At 34.5% G+C, this 17,068-nt stretch overlaps 1 protein-coding gene across 10 annotated transcripts in view; it reads left to right on the forward strand.

Moving 5' to 3' along the window:
- The window catches only part of PIBF1 (progesterone immunomodulatory binding factor 1), a 178,664-nt gene that overhangs the window by 23,575 nt on the left and 138,021 nt on the right, over positions 1 to 17,068 (forward strand). For all 10 annotated transcript variants that reach the window (XR_011493024.1, XM_070480887.1, XM_070480888.1 and 7 more), the window contains exons 6-9: positions 6,975 to 7,108; positions 12,328 to 12,436; positions 12,701 to 12,882; positions 14,057 to 14,182. Coding sequence is in view for 9 of the 10 variants with exons in the window: in XM_070480887.1 (XP_070336988.1) it covers positions 6,975 to 7,108; positions 12,328 to 12,436; positions 12,701 to 12,882; positions 14,057 to 14,182 (551 nt within the window). In the remaining variant the exon portion in view is untranslated. The remainder of the gene's footprint in view (positions 1 to 6,974; positions 7,109 to 12,327; positions 12,437 to 12,700; positions 12,883 to 14,056; positions 14,183 to 17,068) is intronic.

The following is a 17,068-nucleotide window of genomic DNA, read 5'->3' on the forward strand; positions in this document are numbered from 1 at the left end:
GAACTATCTGTTCACATCTTTTGCCCATTTTTTAATTGGGTTGTTAGTTTTTTTGTTGTTGAGTGCCTCTTTATATTAAATTTAAAGTGAATAAGCACTGCTTAAAATTTAGATTCATGGATGCCTCTATAGGTTCTAATTTTGGTTCGAGATGGAACTAAGAATCTCAGTTTTAATAAACAGGCCAGGATTCTGATGTGGCAGACTCATGGACCATGAACACAAATCTCTTTTCTTTTTTTGTTTACTTATTAGTTGAGGTTAAAAAAAATCTTTGAATTTTTAATTAAATTTCATGTTTTTAATTTTATGTATTATTAATGCCATTACTTGATTAATATATTTTAATGTATTTAACATGTCCAAGAATATAATTAGAATAACACTGTCGGTGGCATTACTACTTGGAGTTGCTAAAACCCGTTTCTTGCCTACACCTCCAAAACTTGTTGCTTTTTCACAAACCGTTTGTAATTTTACCGACACTGTACATGACTTACAGAGAAAAGTGCGTGAGGGGGAAATGTTCATGAGAAAGCTATAGTGAAGGGAATTTTAAATATGGTGTCATCAGGAAGAATCTTCGTTTAGTTATTTTATACATTCTATCTGAGGAAACTACTTTTTAAAGAGTAAGATGACCTTTTTAAAAATCTACCTCTGTGTTAATAATCTTAAATCCAGTAACACTTTTAATTTTTAATTTTAGGGACAGATTTTGAGGGGTTTATTAGACCTTGAGATGAAATTTTGAACCTAGTGGCCAAGATGGTATATACCTTCATATTATGGCAGGGGACCATAATATGATCATGAGGGACCTTACCAAATCCCTTGGCTTAAATCCAGATATGCTACGAACCACTTTGTCCTCTTGATCTACACTTCTTGATCCTGATTCTCAATTCAGATTCCGCAGACATATTTTTGGTGTCTGAGGGTTCTTTTTTATCTTTTTTAATTCTGTGATTTCGTTTTTTTAATGATCTAAAAAAATAATTCATAGCTACGTATGCTGGGTTATCTGAATAAATAATTTATAATAGAGTATTAGCACCATGATGTCCACGCCAATGTTTGTATTTAATTTTGTCATGGTGTAAGTACCACAAAAGATCATTTAAAAAATAGCCATCAACTTAATATGTAAAATATACGTTTTAGCCAAATAAAGGCCAGATGCTGTCATGGATCATTATATGACTAAAGGTTTCACAGTTCAAATAGAGAAAAATAGTGATAAAATTGTCATCCTACTCACTTGTGGGTATAGCCATGCCAAACTCAAACTAAATAAACTCCTACTTGCTTTGACATTTTAAGGTTACATTGTAGTCAGCATAAACTACTGAATAGAATAAGCCTTGCTGTTTAGGCTTATTTGAAAGAGGAAATAAAGGGATTCTAGAAGATGACAACCTAAGTGCATTTCATTTTTCCTTTCTTAAGTTCCAATGATCTGCTGCTTCTTAGCCCAGCTCCCACAAGGGCTGGCAGGCAACTGGGTCTGATTGACGTCTTGGGCTTTGGGAAAACTAGGCTTCCAATAATCTATTGCTGCACAACAAACCACACTAAAACTTAGTGACTTAAAACACTTCATTTGTCACAGCTCTGAAGATTGATAGGTTCAGCTGGATATTTCTTGCCTGTCTGATGCTGGAGTCGTCTGAAGTCTTTGTCAGTCACATGTTTGGGGCCAGATCACTCTCTTGCCACCTGGCCTCTCCACGTGAATAGTTTAGGCATCCTTCAATGTGGCGGTCTCAGCTCATGGCAACTGGTCTCCTCCCAAGTGAGCATTCAGGCATTCAAGAAACTCGGGCCAGCTTCTTAGGACCTAACTTTAAAGTCCCAGAACATCACTTCTGATACGCTCTTTTGGTCAAGCAAAGCATTAAGAGGGATAGACTGCACTTCTTAATCAGGGAATAGCTGGCCACAGACAAGGAAAGAAATTGATAAAGGCCATCTTGGAGATAGACTACCACAGTTTGGGGTTTTTCTCGCCTGGCCTGCGATGGACCCCACATACAACAGTGGTCCCATAAAGTTACTACCATACAGCTTAGGTATGTAGTAAGCCATACCATCTAGGTTTGTGTAAGTATGTTCTATGAGGTTTGCACAACGATGAAATTGCCTAACGAAGCATTTCTCAGAACATATCCCCATCATTAAGTGATGCCTGACTGTATATGAACATGGAGGAGAGTAGGGAAAGATATGTGTTACTTAACATGAGTTACTTGGGGTCTGGGTCAAAGGGGAAGAGAAAGAGGAAAAGATCAAAAAAGTATAAAAATCCTGCTCTTAAATTTAGCAGTATATATGATAATTCCAATATGTATATATCTTTTATTTATATTAAATTGTGTTTGTGTATGTTTAAAGTGTTAAAATATTTTAAATATTATAAGGTTATAGTAATCTATTAGTAAAACAAAATGGCATTCTTTTGCCGTTAAGTCACCTGTTTTTGCACCATACATCCTCATTTGCTTCAAGAGCTAAAAAAATTATTTGAACTTGACTGTAAATTGGTGAATCAATTCTTTTATCCTTCCTGTCCACATTTCTTAATACTTTTAATGCTTATCTAAATTACTTGAAAGGCATGGGAAACCATACTTTCTTGCACTGATATACTTAAATTCTTTGAATAATAAGTGAGATTTTAAAGATAATTTAGCAACTTGGTCTCTTTTAAAATGTTAAGATTTAGATTTGTTTGGTTCAGTCATATTTGGGTCAATACCTCTTGAAAGGCCAATATTTCAAATTTGTTTCAGTAGTTTGCTGACTAAAATGTAGGCTGTAAAAATGGCCTCCTAACACATCCATTTACCATTCAGTGATGGAGGGATCTGCTAGACCCGTGAGCTGGTTATGAGTAACAGTAGTGTTTAGTCCAATAGTAGGCACATAAAATAAAAGAGCTAGAGAATCAGTCAGTGACTCGCTTTGCAGAGGCGGCAGTTGGGGTTCGGAGAGCTTGACTGGCTAGAGCAGTTAGCAGCAGATTTTGAACCCGTGTCTTATATCCCAGTCGAACATCCATGACACTTGAATGAAACTTACTTTTCTTTATTCCTCTGAATTTTTTTCCTTTTATAAAAGCTTAAACTTTTATGTTTGAATTCACATTTACTGAAATAGGAATTATTGAAAATTATCGTTAATATAAAATATTAAAATTTTCTTTTCTTTTTTACCTACAGCAGACTTTTAATACTTCAGTTTTGTCTTTTTTTTTTGTAAGGCTTAGAAGACATCAGAATTTTTTTAAATAATGTATTTCTTGATGATCTTAACAACAACAGAAAGTAGTCTTTGGCAGCAAAACAGATATGTTGTTACTTAAAGGGACAGTGTATAACAATCAAGGGTTAATTAGGTTTCTTGTTTTTTTGGTATTTAGTTGCTTGGAGTAGATTATAGATAATGGGAAACTTGTGAGAATTCTGAGGAGTGAATTCTCACTTTCCCCAGGATAGCTAACCAAGTCATTTCTTCTCATTCACCAAATTGCTATCCAATGTAAACTGCTTCTGATTTGAACCATTGACCTTAAGTTAAATGTCACTATATCCCATTTCCAATTTCCTTAGCTGCCCTATCTCCTCACAGGCAGAAGATCACTTCATTTATTAAAGATTTATTTTGACACATAGGTTACCACTCTCTTCTCAGTTTACGTGGTGTGTGAGACAAGAGATTTAAATTGATACTTAGAAATTCATTATATCTAAAGTAATTGCCTTTTGGTTTACACAGCTGCTAACTGTTTAAAATGTGTCTGTTTAATTGCATCTTGGAAGACTTTTTTACTTTTGTAGAAAACATTTAGATTCAGTGTTATTTTGTCAAATGGTTGTTTTAATATGTATTTAAGGAATAATTATAGTAATTGTTTTAAGGGAGGGAGTCCAAAACTAACTATGATTTATGCATGTGCCATATGTGAACCCATAAAATTTGCAGTTAAAGTTCTTTTAACACTCTGGATTTGAGCAGTAAATAATATTAACTTCCGATCAATGGTTTAATAGTTTGCACAGAATAGATTCTTCAAAAAACAGGAACTTGGATTAACAAAAGAACTATGTAAAAATTCAAGGACCTAGATTCTAGCTCTGTCTCTGCTATCCCTGGAATCCTGAACAAATCGATTAACCCCTCTAGGCCTTAATGTTCTGATCTTGAAAATAAGAAGATTGTAGGAGAGTATCTCCAGGGTATCTTTCATCTCTGAAATTCTATAAATCTAAAATGCTTAGCTGCTGTGTTTGGAAACAGGCTTGGGGGGAAAAAGGCAGCTCGTTATAAATACGAAAGGTCTAATAGTTGATAACTTTGCCAAAACACTGTATAACGTAAAATTTTCGATTTATGTCAAACAATAGAGAGATAGAGTAAAAAAACTGAGTGTCTCTTCACTACTCCCTTTAACCTGCTCCCTGTCCCCTTTGCTGTGACTCCTGTGTCCCCCTTTCCATTCCCAGTACAAGCATCCCTGCGGAACTTCTCCCCAGTTAGTGTTTTCCTGATTGAAGCCTCTTGTTTTATTTCTTTAAAATGTTTGTGTAATATACATAAAGAAATCTTAATTGAATTTTCACAAAGTGAACACGCCCATTTAACCACTGCCCAGATCAAGAAATTGAAGCCCCTTTCAAGCTGTCTTTCTCCAGATCTTTCAGAAAATTCTGCATATATGTTGCCTAGATATCATTGTTTCAGATAAGGTGTTTTATTTGCAGATTTATGATATTCTTTAATATCAGTTGGAAAACTGATGATTTATTAAATACTAAATTTTTTAAGTCACTTTTTCTGCATCTGGAGCTGGTTATTTTAAATGCTAGTGCTGCATAGTCCATTTATATTTCAACATTAGTTACCTTTGCAAACATTTCCAGTGTGACTACTTTGTAAAGGTTACTGGCCATACAGAGATAAGACAGGTCTTCCAGGAACTACAGGTCTTAGGTGAGTGTGGGGAAAGGCAAGGGGTATAGGCAGGACAGGAAAATACACAATTACAATAACAGACTTACCTTTCTCAGACTAGAGATAGCCTTCTATTGTTTTCTTGTATGAATAATTTAGGAGATGAAAAAGATAACTTTAACCCTGGCAGTCACAATCAGTTCCATTCTAGATATGTAGAAACTGGCAAATAGTTAAAATTTTCTCAGTGACTTGGATTGTCCTTGTTTTCCCTGTGTAATTTTTTTTGTTTATTCTAAAGGGAAATTGAGACTTACTGTTAACCCATTTGCAATTATGTAGAGATTTTCTGTTAGGTCTGGTGACTAGAAATTTTGTGTGTGTCCCTTTATGTTTGAAAAGGTTACTTTTTTTACTTATTTTGTTTTAGTCTATTTTTTGTCCTCTTTTGCTCCTTTTTTCCCACAGCCATTAATTACAAACCTTCTATATAAAAGAGTACTAGGTACTAGGATTATAGACAACTTCCTTAAATTTTTCCTTATGATGGGGAAGGCAAGTAATGGCTGCTCATAGCACATGTGATACATTTTCTCACAGAAAGAACTAAGTGCTCTGGAAAAATCTAAGATGGACATCTAACTCAGATTTGGGGCTTGGAGTCTTCCCACAGAAGACTTCCCACAGAAGTTGATTCCAACTTCGAGACAGGGAAGAATGCATAGGGATAATACAAAGTAATCGTTTCTACTCTCTTTAGCCTTAACCTGAAAGTTCTACACAGTCACGAGGTTTGGTTTATTTTGAGGGAAGATTCTATGTTTCCTATTTTCCAATGCTATGCCTTAATCTAGTTTAGCTACTAATAGCAAGTGAAGCAGATTTTTTTTTCAAAATATAAAAGTAATAATTTTATTTAAGGGGAAATTTTTCCATTGAAAAGTCCCAAAGAAAGTGTTGGTAGAATATATACATCCCTATACTTAACTTCTGCTTTTACTTGGTTGTATGGTGTTCATATTTAAAGAAAATTTATATATGTAATATACACACACACAATATTTACATATACATGTATATATCTATATCTATCTGCCATGAAATTGTTTTCTGGACCAGGAGTTTATACTCCATATATTTCAGAGCCAGTTACTGACATCCTCTCTAGATCTTTGCAGTTTTAGACCTTGGCACTTCCACACTCACAGAAACCCCTGCTTCTTTGGGCATTCTTGTCATCTGGATACCCCACCTTCTTACCTTCCTCATTTGCAGACCACTGGGACATTTTTCTTTATTTTAGTGTGATTTAGATTTAGTCTTCCTTTTCACCTTAGCGTCTTCCTTGGTTACTTCTGTGATTCGTCCACAGCCTTGGCCTTGAATTCTGTTGATCTTCTCATCTTTAGTGATTGATTGTTTTCCATGTTAGCACTCAATCTCGTGACCCACATTCTATTCCTTGTCACCCAGAACTGCTTTACTTCTGAAGTTATCAATTCAGATTGATCACTGAACATACTACTTCCTGTATTTCCCTGTTTCTTAATCATCAGCTTCTAATTTATCTTTAACATAATTTCTAATCCATATAATTTCTTTATCAATCCCTTCCTAAATTTATTTTCCTACCTCTTCATCATGTTATCAGTCTTAAACCTTTCTCTTGCCATTGTTCTCTAATTCCTCCCCAACTGTCTTTTTATCAAACCTTCCTGACAAAATCTCAACTCTGTATTTTTCCAACTGAGCATTACTAGAGAAAATCACACAGACCATAAGAAACACAAAAGGTTGTTGTTACCACCCTCAAATGGGCACACACAATTGTGCTGTGTCTATTTTTTCTAGTCCTCTTATTTTTCACAGAACAGTAAATGTTGCAAAAGTCATTTAACATTGATAGTAATTTTGTGTATTATTTTAATTACAAGGACATTCATGGCTTAACAGAAGAATTCAATACAGAATTTGGTCAACTATGTTTTGTTTGAAATGTTTTATTATTGTTTTTATCATAGACGTATGAGGAAGATCGAAGAAACTACTCTCAGCTTCAAATCAGATGTCAACGTTTGGCCTTAGAATTAGCAGACACAAAACAGTTAATTCAGCAAGGTGACTACCGTCAAGAGAACTATGATAAAGTCAAGAGGTAGGTAATTAAGATGGCTGTAAGGGTTGCTCTTATTTCTAGCATGCATCAGATCACCTAAATTCTTACCATCAACATTAATTCTACTTTGTACCTTATTCTTTTTCTGTCTCCATAGTTTTGACTTTTCCAGAATGTCATATAATTGTAATCATACAGTATGGAGCCTTTTCAGATTGGCTTCTTTCACTTACTAGTATACATTAAAGTTCCATCCATGTCTTTTCATGGCTTAATAGCTTGTTTCTTTTTAGTGCTGGATAATATTCCATTATCTAGATATACCAGTTTATTTATCCATTCACCTACTAGAGGTCATCTTGTTTGCTTCCAAGTTGTGGCAGCTATGAATAAGGCTGCCATAAACATCCATATGTAGGTTTTTGTATGAACATAAGTTTTCACCTCCCTTGGGTAAATACCAAGGAGCATGTTCACATGGTAAGAGTACATTTAGTTTTGTAAGAAACTGCCAAACTGTCTGTCACAAAGTGGCTGTACCATTTTGCATTTCACTGGCAGTGAAGGAGAGTTCCTCTTATTTCGCATCCTCGCCAGTATTTGCTTTTGTCTGTGTTCTGGATTTTGGCCATTCTAATAGTTGTGTAGTAGTATCTCATTGTTTTAATTTGCATTTCTCTGATGCCATGATGTGGAGCATCTTTTCATGTGCTTATTTGCCATCTGTATATCTTCTTTAGTGAGGTGTCTGTTAAGGTCTTGGGCCCATTTTTTAATTGAATTGTTTGTTTTCTTACTGTTGAGTTTTACAAGTTCTATGTATATTTTGGTCAACAGTCCTTTATCAGATATGTCTTTGGCAAATATTTTCTCCTAGTCTGTGGCTTGTCTTTTCATTCTCTTGGCATATCTTATTCCTCATTGCACAAAAGCATGTCATTTTGGCAGTCTGTTGGGTTTAGATTGTATTTTTGTATAGGTTTTTATTTTATTTAGAAGTTGCTGCTATCTTTTAAAATGTAATGTCTTAGAAGATAGGGACCTAGTAAAATCCCATTTATGTAAATATTTTTAAAATCTTATTTGATGATTATCTTTATTTTATGGAATCAATTTAAATACTTGACAGTTTTATCTGAAATTTTCCCACCTGTTCCTTTCTGACAAAAGGTACACATACTTTCAAAAAATAACACTTTCTGGGAATATGTTTCCCAATATGTTGCTGCAAGTAGCTATGGCAGATAATTTTTCTTTTACTGGAATATGCTTTTCTGCTGTTTGTACATTAATGAACCATTAATTAGCTATATGTTCCTAGGTAAATCTCTTATCATTTTTAGCCAAAGTTTTGTCGTCTATGAGAGATGATGCTAATACAAATAACTGCTCTATATAAACTAAGAAGATCAAATAAAGGATTATTTGTGAAAGTCTTTATTTATATAGATAGAGAGAGATGTTATCCTTATTGTTCACTGCTATATCTACCTGCACCTAAAATAATTCTTGAAATATAGTAGTCATTCAATGAATATTTGTTAAATGAATGAATGCTTTATAAATCGTGTAACACTGTAAGTAAATTTTCAAGGATTTGGGGATATAACATTGACACTTGTGCTCGCAGCATGACTGACATGCAGTGTGTATTATTATGTATGTATTGTTATGTCAAAATATAGTAATTATTGGAGCTTGAAATCCATGAGAGCTATGCTCAGTGGGCTCTTGAATAAAGCTGAATTTCAAAAGAATCTTTTCAAACTGAAGTAGATTGTGATGGTAAGATGATACTTTGAATTGGTGTTTTGATGTTCTCCCTGCCACTATAAATCTACAGCAATAATAGATAAAGTATGAAAAGAGAACACTAAAAAGCACTATCACCAGAATAATCCAGAGTGGGCAAGAATGAAGGATAAACCAAGATGAGTCATGAGTTGATAACTGTTGAATCTGGGTGATGAGAGCAGGGGGATTAATTTTATTATCTCTATTTATATATATGGTTTATTTTCTATAATAAAAACAGAGAAAAGAAAAACAGTCCTGATCAAAAATATGATAAATATCTTCATATGCTAGAAATGGAACAGAAAAACAAACAAGCAAGAGAAGCTCAAACTGCACACCCTTTGGTTCACTCAATAGGAAGAATGGATTAAAAAAAGATGTTCTGGTCACAAAAATATAAACTTGGGGGAAAAATCACTTTTATGTCCTTGATAAATTCTCACAAATGTGCAAAAGGAAACAGGTATATGGATGGTAATTGCATCATTATTAGAATTCAAATGCTTTTCAGCAGTGGAATGAAAGATTGTGACTTACTTCTACAGTGTAACTCTATGTAGCAGTTTGTCATTAAATTTGATCTGAATATATCTATGTGGATAAGTCAAATATATAATATGTTTTAAAAACAAAAATTTATGTGCCCATTTTTTTTTTTTTCCTTTTTAAATCAGGTCCTTTCTGGCATTAAATAATATTCTCAGATTTATTTTGTAATTTCTTCCCTTAGCCCTTTCTCTAAGGAGTCCTGGTTCCTTTTAGTTGGGAATACCATTCAGAAAGCTACACCGGTCATTGTTTCTAGGCCTTTTTCGTAGGCAGAGGCGACGGAGAGGGAAGCGGGAGGATGACTTTAACACACTGTGATGAATAAGATCATGTTGCTACCTCTAATTCCAATTCAGCACCGCAATTTCCAGTTTGAGGGGGCTCCAACAGGCCAAATATGTTCATTTTGAATGTCAAAATGAAAGTTAACAATAATGAGTTATAATACGTCGAATAGAATAAGAATTCCTGAGTGCATGCAGATAAAAAATAGAGAATCTTTATAGCAGAACATCAACCAATAAATATATATGCATATTAGAATTACTATTTTGTAACTTCATAATAATTTCGGTTCAGAATCATCAGTGGATAGTTGAGTAAAAGTATGTTAGGGAACAATATTTATATATTCTCAGAGCATGTCCCTACAGATTACTTACTAATTGCAAAGAGAAAAAAGCTACCTTTACAGTTGAGAACTTGGCAGATACCACCTTAAGCAAATGATCAAAGTTACTATCACAAATCATGGGATAAGGTGACATGATGTGCCTCTTTTTGTGATGTACTGAGGACACATTATCACTTCTGTAGTATTCCTGCCCAAAGTGCTTAACCCAAATCTAATCATAGGCAAACATCAGGCAAATGAAAATTGAGCAACATTCCACAAAACAGTTGGCCTATGCTCTACAAAAAGTCAGTGTTGTAAAAGACAAAGACAGGCTAAGGAACTATTCAAGGTTAAAGGAGGCTAATGACACATGACATCCAAATGCAGTACATGATAATACATTGGATTCTGGATCAGGGCAAAAACTGCCACAAAGGACATTTTTGAGATGATTGACAAAATTTGAAAATGGATTATATGTTAGATATTGTATTAGGGCTAAGTATTCTGAATTTGATAATTATACTCTGATTATATAAGAGAATATCTTTTTTTTAATAATTTTTTTTTCCTAGAGAATCTTTTTTTTTTTTTTGAGGAAGATTAGCCCTGAGCTAACTGCTGCCAATCCTCCTCTTTTCGCTGAGGAAGACTGACCCTGAGCTAACATCCATGCCCATCTTCCTCTACTTTCTATGTGGGACGCCTACCACAGCATGGCGTGCAAAGCAGTGCCATGTCCGCACATGGGATCCGAACTGGCAAACCCCGGGCTGCTGAAGCAGAAGATGCGCACTTAACCGCTGTGCCACCGGGCCAGCCCAGAGAATATCTTTAATCTTTGGAAGCTTACACCAAATTATTTAGGGATAAAGGGACCTAATCTGCATACAACTCTTAAATAGTTGAGGGGAAAAAAATGTACATGTATAAGTGTGTGTTTGCATTTGTGTGTAGATGTCTATGCGGGTATATATGTGTGCGTATACATATATACATTCACATATATGAACAACAGAGAGGGAGAGAATAAATGTGACAAAGTAATATTTAGTAAACATTGCAAAGTAAATATAACAAATTGTTAACAGTTGGTAAATAAAAGTATGTTAAAAAAATATGGTATGAAGAGACTAATTCATCATTGTATCTAGGGGATGATATAGGAACAGTGAGGAAAATATCGAGAACTTCACGTTTACCTGTGGTGTTTTATCTTTTTAAAAAACAAAACTTTAGTGCAAATATAGACAAATGTTAACTGTTGTCAAGTGTGGATGGCAAGTTTATGGCTGTCTTGCTATTTTGTGCTTTATAATCATTTTTTACATAAAAACATTATAGCAAAGGGCGGGTGATCATAACCTTGTGAGAATAAAAGCATTTGCCTGTAAAAGCACAAAATACTTAAAATAATATGTACCAAAATATTAAGACTGATAGTCATCTTGAGTTAGTGGGTTTATGAGTGGTTGTTATTTTTTAACTTGTGCTTTGCTCACTTTTCTTTAATAAACATAATACTTTGTTAACCAGAAGAAAAAAATCTTTCTGAATGAGTTCTTGAAAAATCTAATGAAAAGAACAATAATTCTTAATAGCTCTCTCCATGGAAACACCAGGTGGGCAGATGAAATAAAGTACAAAGGAACTGATCCTGACTGGAAAGGATAAGTTAAGAGTTAGTAAATCTATTTCTCTGTTCATTTTTTAAGATACCTGTTACAGGTGTGGTCCAATTCTTGGTTTTACTGTTTCTGGGAAAGAGCTAGTCTGAAAATGGAAATTAGAATCTCTAGGTAATCATAAATGATTTGTGAACGAAGTAGTCACAAGAATGGCTGCCTGTGTATCTGCTGTGCAATCTGACTGATGAGTTAAGGCCTTTTTACCTTCACTGAACTGAAAGCCTAGAGCCATGTATAAATTCTTTAAAAGTTTTGGCTTCAAGATAAGATTGAAGATGATTAGTGAAAAGATCTTAGAAAGGTGAAAACCTTAGAAAGTTTTTTATTATTTACTTGACTGGCTAGTTTACATATTTATTTTTTAAGATAATAAATTCATATTTATGTATCTGAACAAGGTCTTGAACAGAGAGTTCCTTCTAAATTTGAAAAGCAGGTACTTTATTGTTCATAGAATGACATAAAGCCCCACTGCTCATATCTCTGTTCAGTTTCCTGAAACATAATCACCCCTTTTAAAATGTTCGTTGTAAAAAGGGATGTAAAATTTACTTATGTATTTGCATTTTATTTTAGTAAAAATAAATAACTGTATTTGAATTTTATAGTGAACGTGATGCACTTGAACAGGAAGTGAGCGAGTTAAGGAGAAAACATGAAATACTTGAAGCCTCTCACATAACTCAAACTAAAGAAAGAAGTGAATTATCAAAAGAGGTAAGGTCATAGAGTCACTTGTGTTTTTTTGTGCAGTGATTGTAGACTTAGCCCAGGGCAGAATTGTGGGAGGGACATCCTCTTCCTTTTTGTTGTAGCTGCTAGAAAGAAAGGACTTTCAGTAGCTCTGTTTGGATGAAAATTTACAAGGTAAGAATTAGCCCATTTTATGCATTGAGCGAAAGCACGAATGAAAAAAAGTGTTCAGTAAACTTTCAAAAGTAAGACGACATTACTCTGGACACTGTCTCTGTGTGTATGTAGGTAGCCACCTTACAACAGACTGTTACTTTACTGCAAAAGGATAAAGAATATCTCAATCGCCAAAACATGGAGCTTAGTGTTCGCTGTGCCCATGAAGAGGACCGCCTTGAAAGGCTTCAATCTCAACTTGAAGAAACCAAAAAGGCTAGAGAAGAGATGTATGAAAAATATGTAACATCCAGGCAAGATTTACATTATTTTCTATATAAATAGATATAAATTAACACCAACTTCTTTGGGGGAATTCTTGGCTTTGGGGAAGAATAATGATTTTTTTAAGGTCTATAGGATGATGTTCACTTTGTTTCCTTATAAGATATTCTTATTCTAATTAATTTTTTCTTAAGACACTGGTTTTTCCAACAACCAGAAGCCTGTTTCTTTTAGGTAGGGGAATATATCTATAACTACTTTTATTTTTTTTTTCTTATGACATACATATATGACATTTTAAATTCCCTATGACTAAGGTCTCTATATAAGTACTTTTTGAAAGTATATAAATATCTCTGTAGTAGTATCTTTTTGAAGAAAATCTAATCATGCAGAGCCTAACTAAGCTGACCTTTTCCTGAGTGTGTGAAACATAAAAGAAGAATGAGGAGACAGCATTGCATACTGTTTTAAGACACACACTCTGGAATCAGATTCCTGCGTTTCAGTCCTGTCTTCTCACTTCAACAAGGTGTATAAGCTATTAGAGTTGCTTTGTACTGATAGCCCTTGTAATCCCTGCGTTACTTATTTTTATCAGCACATCAAAAGCTAAAACAAATTCTAAATTTCATCCTTTAAGAATTCACACATTCATTACCTTTTTCCTAGCCTGTGATATTTTTCATCAGTTTGTGCTCCTGCTAATGCCCTATGTAATGCTTTATACCTTAGCTAAGAGATCACAGTGGCTATAATTATGCGTTAAAGGAAAGTCAATTAGAGTCCTTTTGGTTTTATATTTTGTTTAATATTAGTTGTCTCTCAACCTGCACCACAGTAGATTGTTATTTCTAAATGAAGGACATTACATATGCATCAGTTTTCAGGTCTCCGGCCATAAGCATTAAAAACTATTAGTAAAATATTTTTGAAGATGAATTATTCAGCACAAATTAACTAACATTTTATGTACTAATGAATCCTTTAGGGCAGTATGTTTAAAAGGAAATCTTAGATGGAACTAGTTTGGAACAATATGTTTAGGAATTATAAAACTTTATATCTAATAGCTATGTTTTTCAAGTAACATTGTATATAGAACGTATTTGACATAGGATATTAAAGTCTTATATGAAGGGCAAAAATCTATGTCTTTTACAAAAAAAGAAAATCATGGCTATTCCTTTTGACTCCTTGCAGAGACCATTATAAAACTGAATATGAAAATAAACTACGTGATGAACTGGAACAAATCAGATTGAAAACTAATCAAGAAATTGATCAGCTTCGAAGCTCCTCTAAGGAAATATATGAACGGGAAAACAGGTAAAAAAAAAAAAAAGAAAGTGGGAAATTTGTGTGATATTTTATTTCTCTGAAGCTTATAGTTTCATTGGAATTAAACTTTATTTCTATGAAAATGTCTTTTTTAATACATTAAAGAAAATTTGTCATAAATCTAAAATAATGGAACGTTAAAGTTCTAAGATCTTTGATAAACGTAGAGCAAAGTTTATCAGACCTTAGGCCTCTTTACTCTGGTATTCCCACTATCTCTTTATTACCCTGGTAACTTGTCTTCTTATCTTAACCTCAGTTCAGATCAAGGACAGAGATGAAAAGGAAATTAGAGAATACTGAGGTACCAGTAGTTCTTCCTGTAACATGCCACTGATTTCTCCAGAAAATTTTTAAAAACTGGAATAATAGTACAAAATATTTCATTTGCCTCATTTAGCAACTGGCCCTGAAAGACATCACCTTAGATAATCTTGAAGAAGGATCATTTTTATTCATGCAGTTACTTTTAGATCATTGTATATTAGGTTCCTTTAGAGATTGACAGTATTAGGGGAAAATAAATGCTACTTATTTCAATAGCAATTATTTTCATAAACCATCATTATAGTTTGTATTGCTTTTGAAAGTTTATATTTTAGTGAGAAAATTGTTTTGAATTGACTTAATTTTTATACAAGTTTATTAGCATTGTTTGGGTGTATAATATTTTGATCTTTACCAACAATCAAGACTTTAAATCAGACTAAGGTTGATGTTAGAAAGGTTTACATTTGAGCTTTCAGAGCAATAAATTAACTTACTTAGCAAATATTTATTGAGACCTACCGTTTGCCAGATACATGCTAGATGCCCTAAATACAATGGTGACCTCTGCCTCTACCAAGCTGTTGGGCTAATGGAGGGTAAAGACAAACAGAGAAACAACGATCGTAAGTATGGTGACAATGGAGAAATTGTCAGGATACACAGGATGCAACCACGTGGACTCAAGGTGTATCGAACCCAGCCTTGGGAGAAATCAGAGAAGACTTCATGGTGGGAGAAATGCCCATGCTAACATCTGTGTGATGAGTAAGAGTGAGACTATGAGTTAGGGGAGGGGAGGGAATTGAAGGAATGAATGAACAGCCTGTATAAAAACCTGGAGGCAAAAGAAAATTAAGCTTTTTGAACAAATGGAAAATAATTCAGTATGGCTAGAATGTAGACTGAGAGGTAGTGATAAGAGATGAAACAGAAGAGGGAAACAGGAGTCCAAATCATGCATTGGACAGTTGTCTAAGATCAGTGAGGAACGATTGAAAGTTTTTTTTTTTTTTTGAGGAAGATCAACCCTGAGCTAACTGCTGCCAATCCTCCTCTTTTTGCTGAGGAAGACTGGCCCTGAGCTAACATCTGTGCCCATCTTCTTCTAGTTTATATGTGGGATGCCTACCACAGCCTGGCTTGCTGATTGGTGCCATGTCTGCACCCGGGATCCAAACTGGCAAACCCTGGGCCACCGAAGCGGAACTTGCACACTTAACTGCTGTGCCACTGGGCCAGCCCCTGAAAGATTTTAAGAATATGAGTGGTATGATCTGATTTTATATAAGAAGACCGCTCTGCAGTGTGATTAATAGATTGGAGGAGTAGAAGGCTACAGACAAAGAGGCTACTTTTAGAGGTTGTTTTCATTATCAAGATGAGAAGTGATGATGGAACTGGATTAGTGGGAGTAGAGATGGAAAGAAATGAGCAAGATTGGAATAATATTTAGGAGGTGGAACCAACAGGATTCAGTAACTAGATTGGATTGGAGAGTGAGAAGAAGTTAAGGATGTCACCAGGTTGGTGGATTGGGCAGCTGGATTGGGCAGCTGCATGGATGGTGACCAGTTTTTAAAATATTAGAAAAGACAAGATTTTAATTGGAAAACGTGATAAATTTATTTTATTTTCATTTGAAGTGTCTGTGAGATATGCAGATAGAAAAGTTGACTATAAGTTGTGAATCTCAGGAGAAAGAACTGAACATGAGATAAACCTGTAGTGTAGGTGATATTATTCCTGCTTTATAAATAAGTACTTTTAGTCCTTTGGCCCAATTCTTTATGGATTTTGTAGGCTTTTCTTGACCTATTTACTAACAGTCTTAAAATTTATAGGATTGTTTCCATAATAAGATATATGATTATTTCCAAACAATCCACATAGCCACATAAATCTTGGTGTGTAACCATTTTGAGAATTTCCTGATTTTTTAGTTTTACTTGTTGTTATTTTAAAAAAAATTCTCTAAAATACATCAATGGTAACATGAATTTAGATACATTAGCCCCTCTTCTCTAAGATGGTTGGTAGAGGTAGGTTGGGAAACAGCCGACAGAACCATTTCTGGAAGCAGGGAAGCTGAAAGCAGGTCGTCTCTTCCCCAGTGTTACCTGAGTCCATATCCACATCAAAATGGATAGTGCCTAGCCAGGAGATTGCTGTGATTGTGGCTGCTGCCCTGGAAGCCTCAGCCGGACAGGGGACCCAGAATGACCCCGTGGATATTGAAGCTAGAGTAGACAGTTGCCACCGGGTGGTGCCAAACTACAGCCTAGGCCCGAATGGCTTCGAATTGCACAGAAACTCCAAGCCAGCTAGTTGTATAGGCTCACCTTTATCATTTTATTAACCTCACAATAATCCAACCCTGTAGTTTATGCGGCAGAATCTTTTTGAATCAGTTTCCTCATTACAGCAGGATTTAACTGGAGTTACAGCTTATGTCCCACTAGTCTTTAACAAGGTAAAAATAAATTGTGAATTATTTCTTCCAAAATCTTACAACTTAATTAAGGAAAGGATTTTAGTATTCCTTATTATAAAATGTGAGATTCAGAACAGGTTTATGCATTTAGATATTTTTGTGTCAGGACAAAT

This window comes from Equus asinus, chromosome 11, assembly GCF_041296235.1.
Source record: "Equus asinus isolate D_3611 breed Donkey chromosome 11, EquAss-T2T_v2, whole genome shotgun sequence".
Taxonomy (NCBI): domain Eukaryota; kingdom Metazoa; phylum Chordata; class Mammalia; order Perissodactyla; family Equidae; genus Equus; species Equus asinus.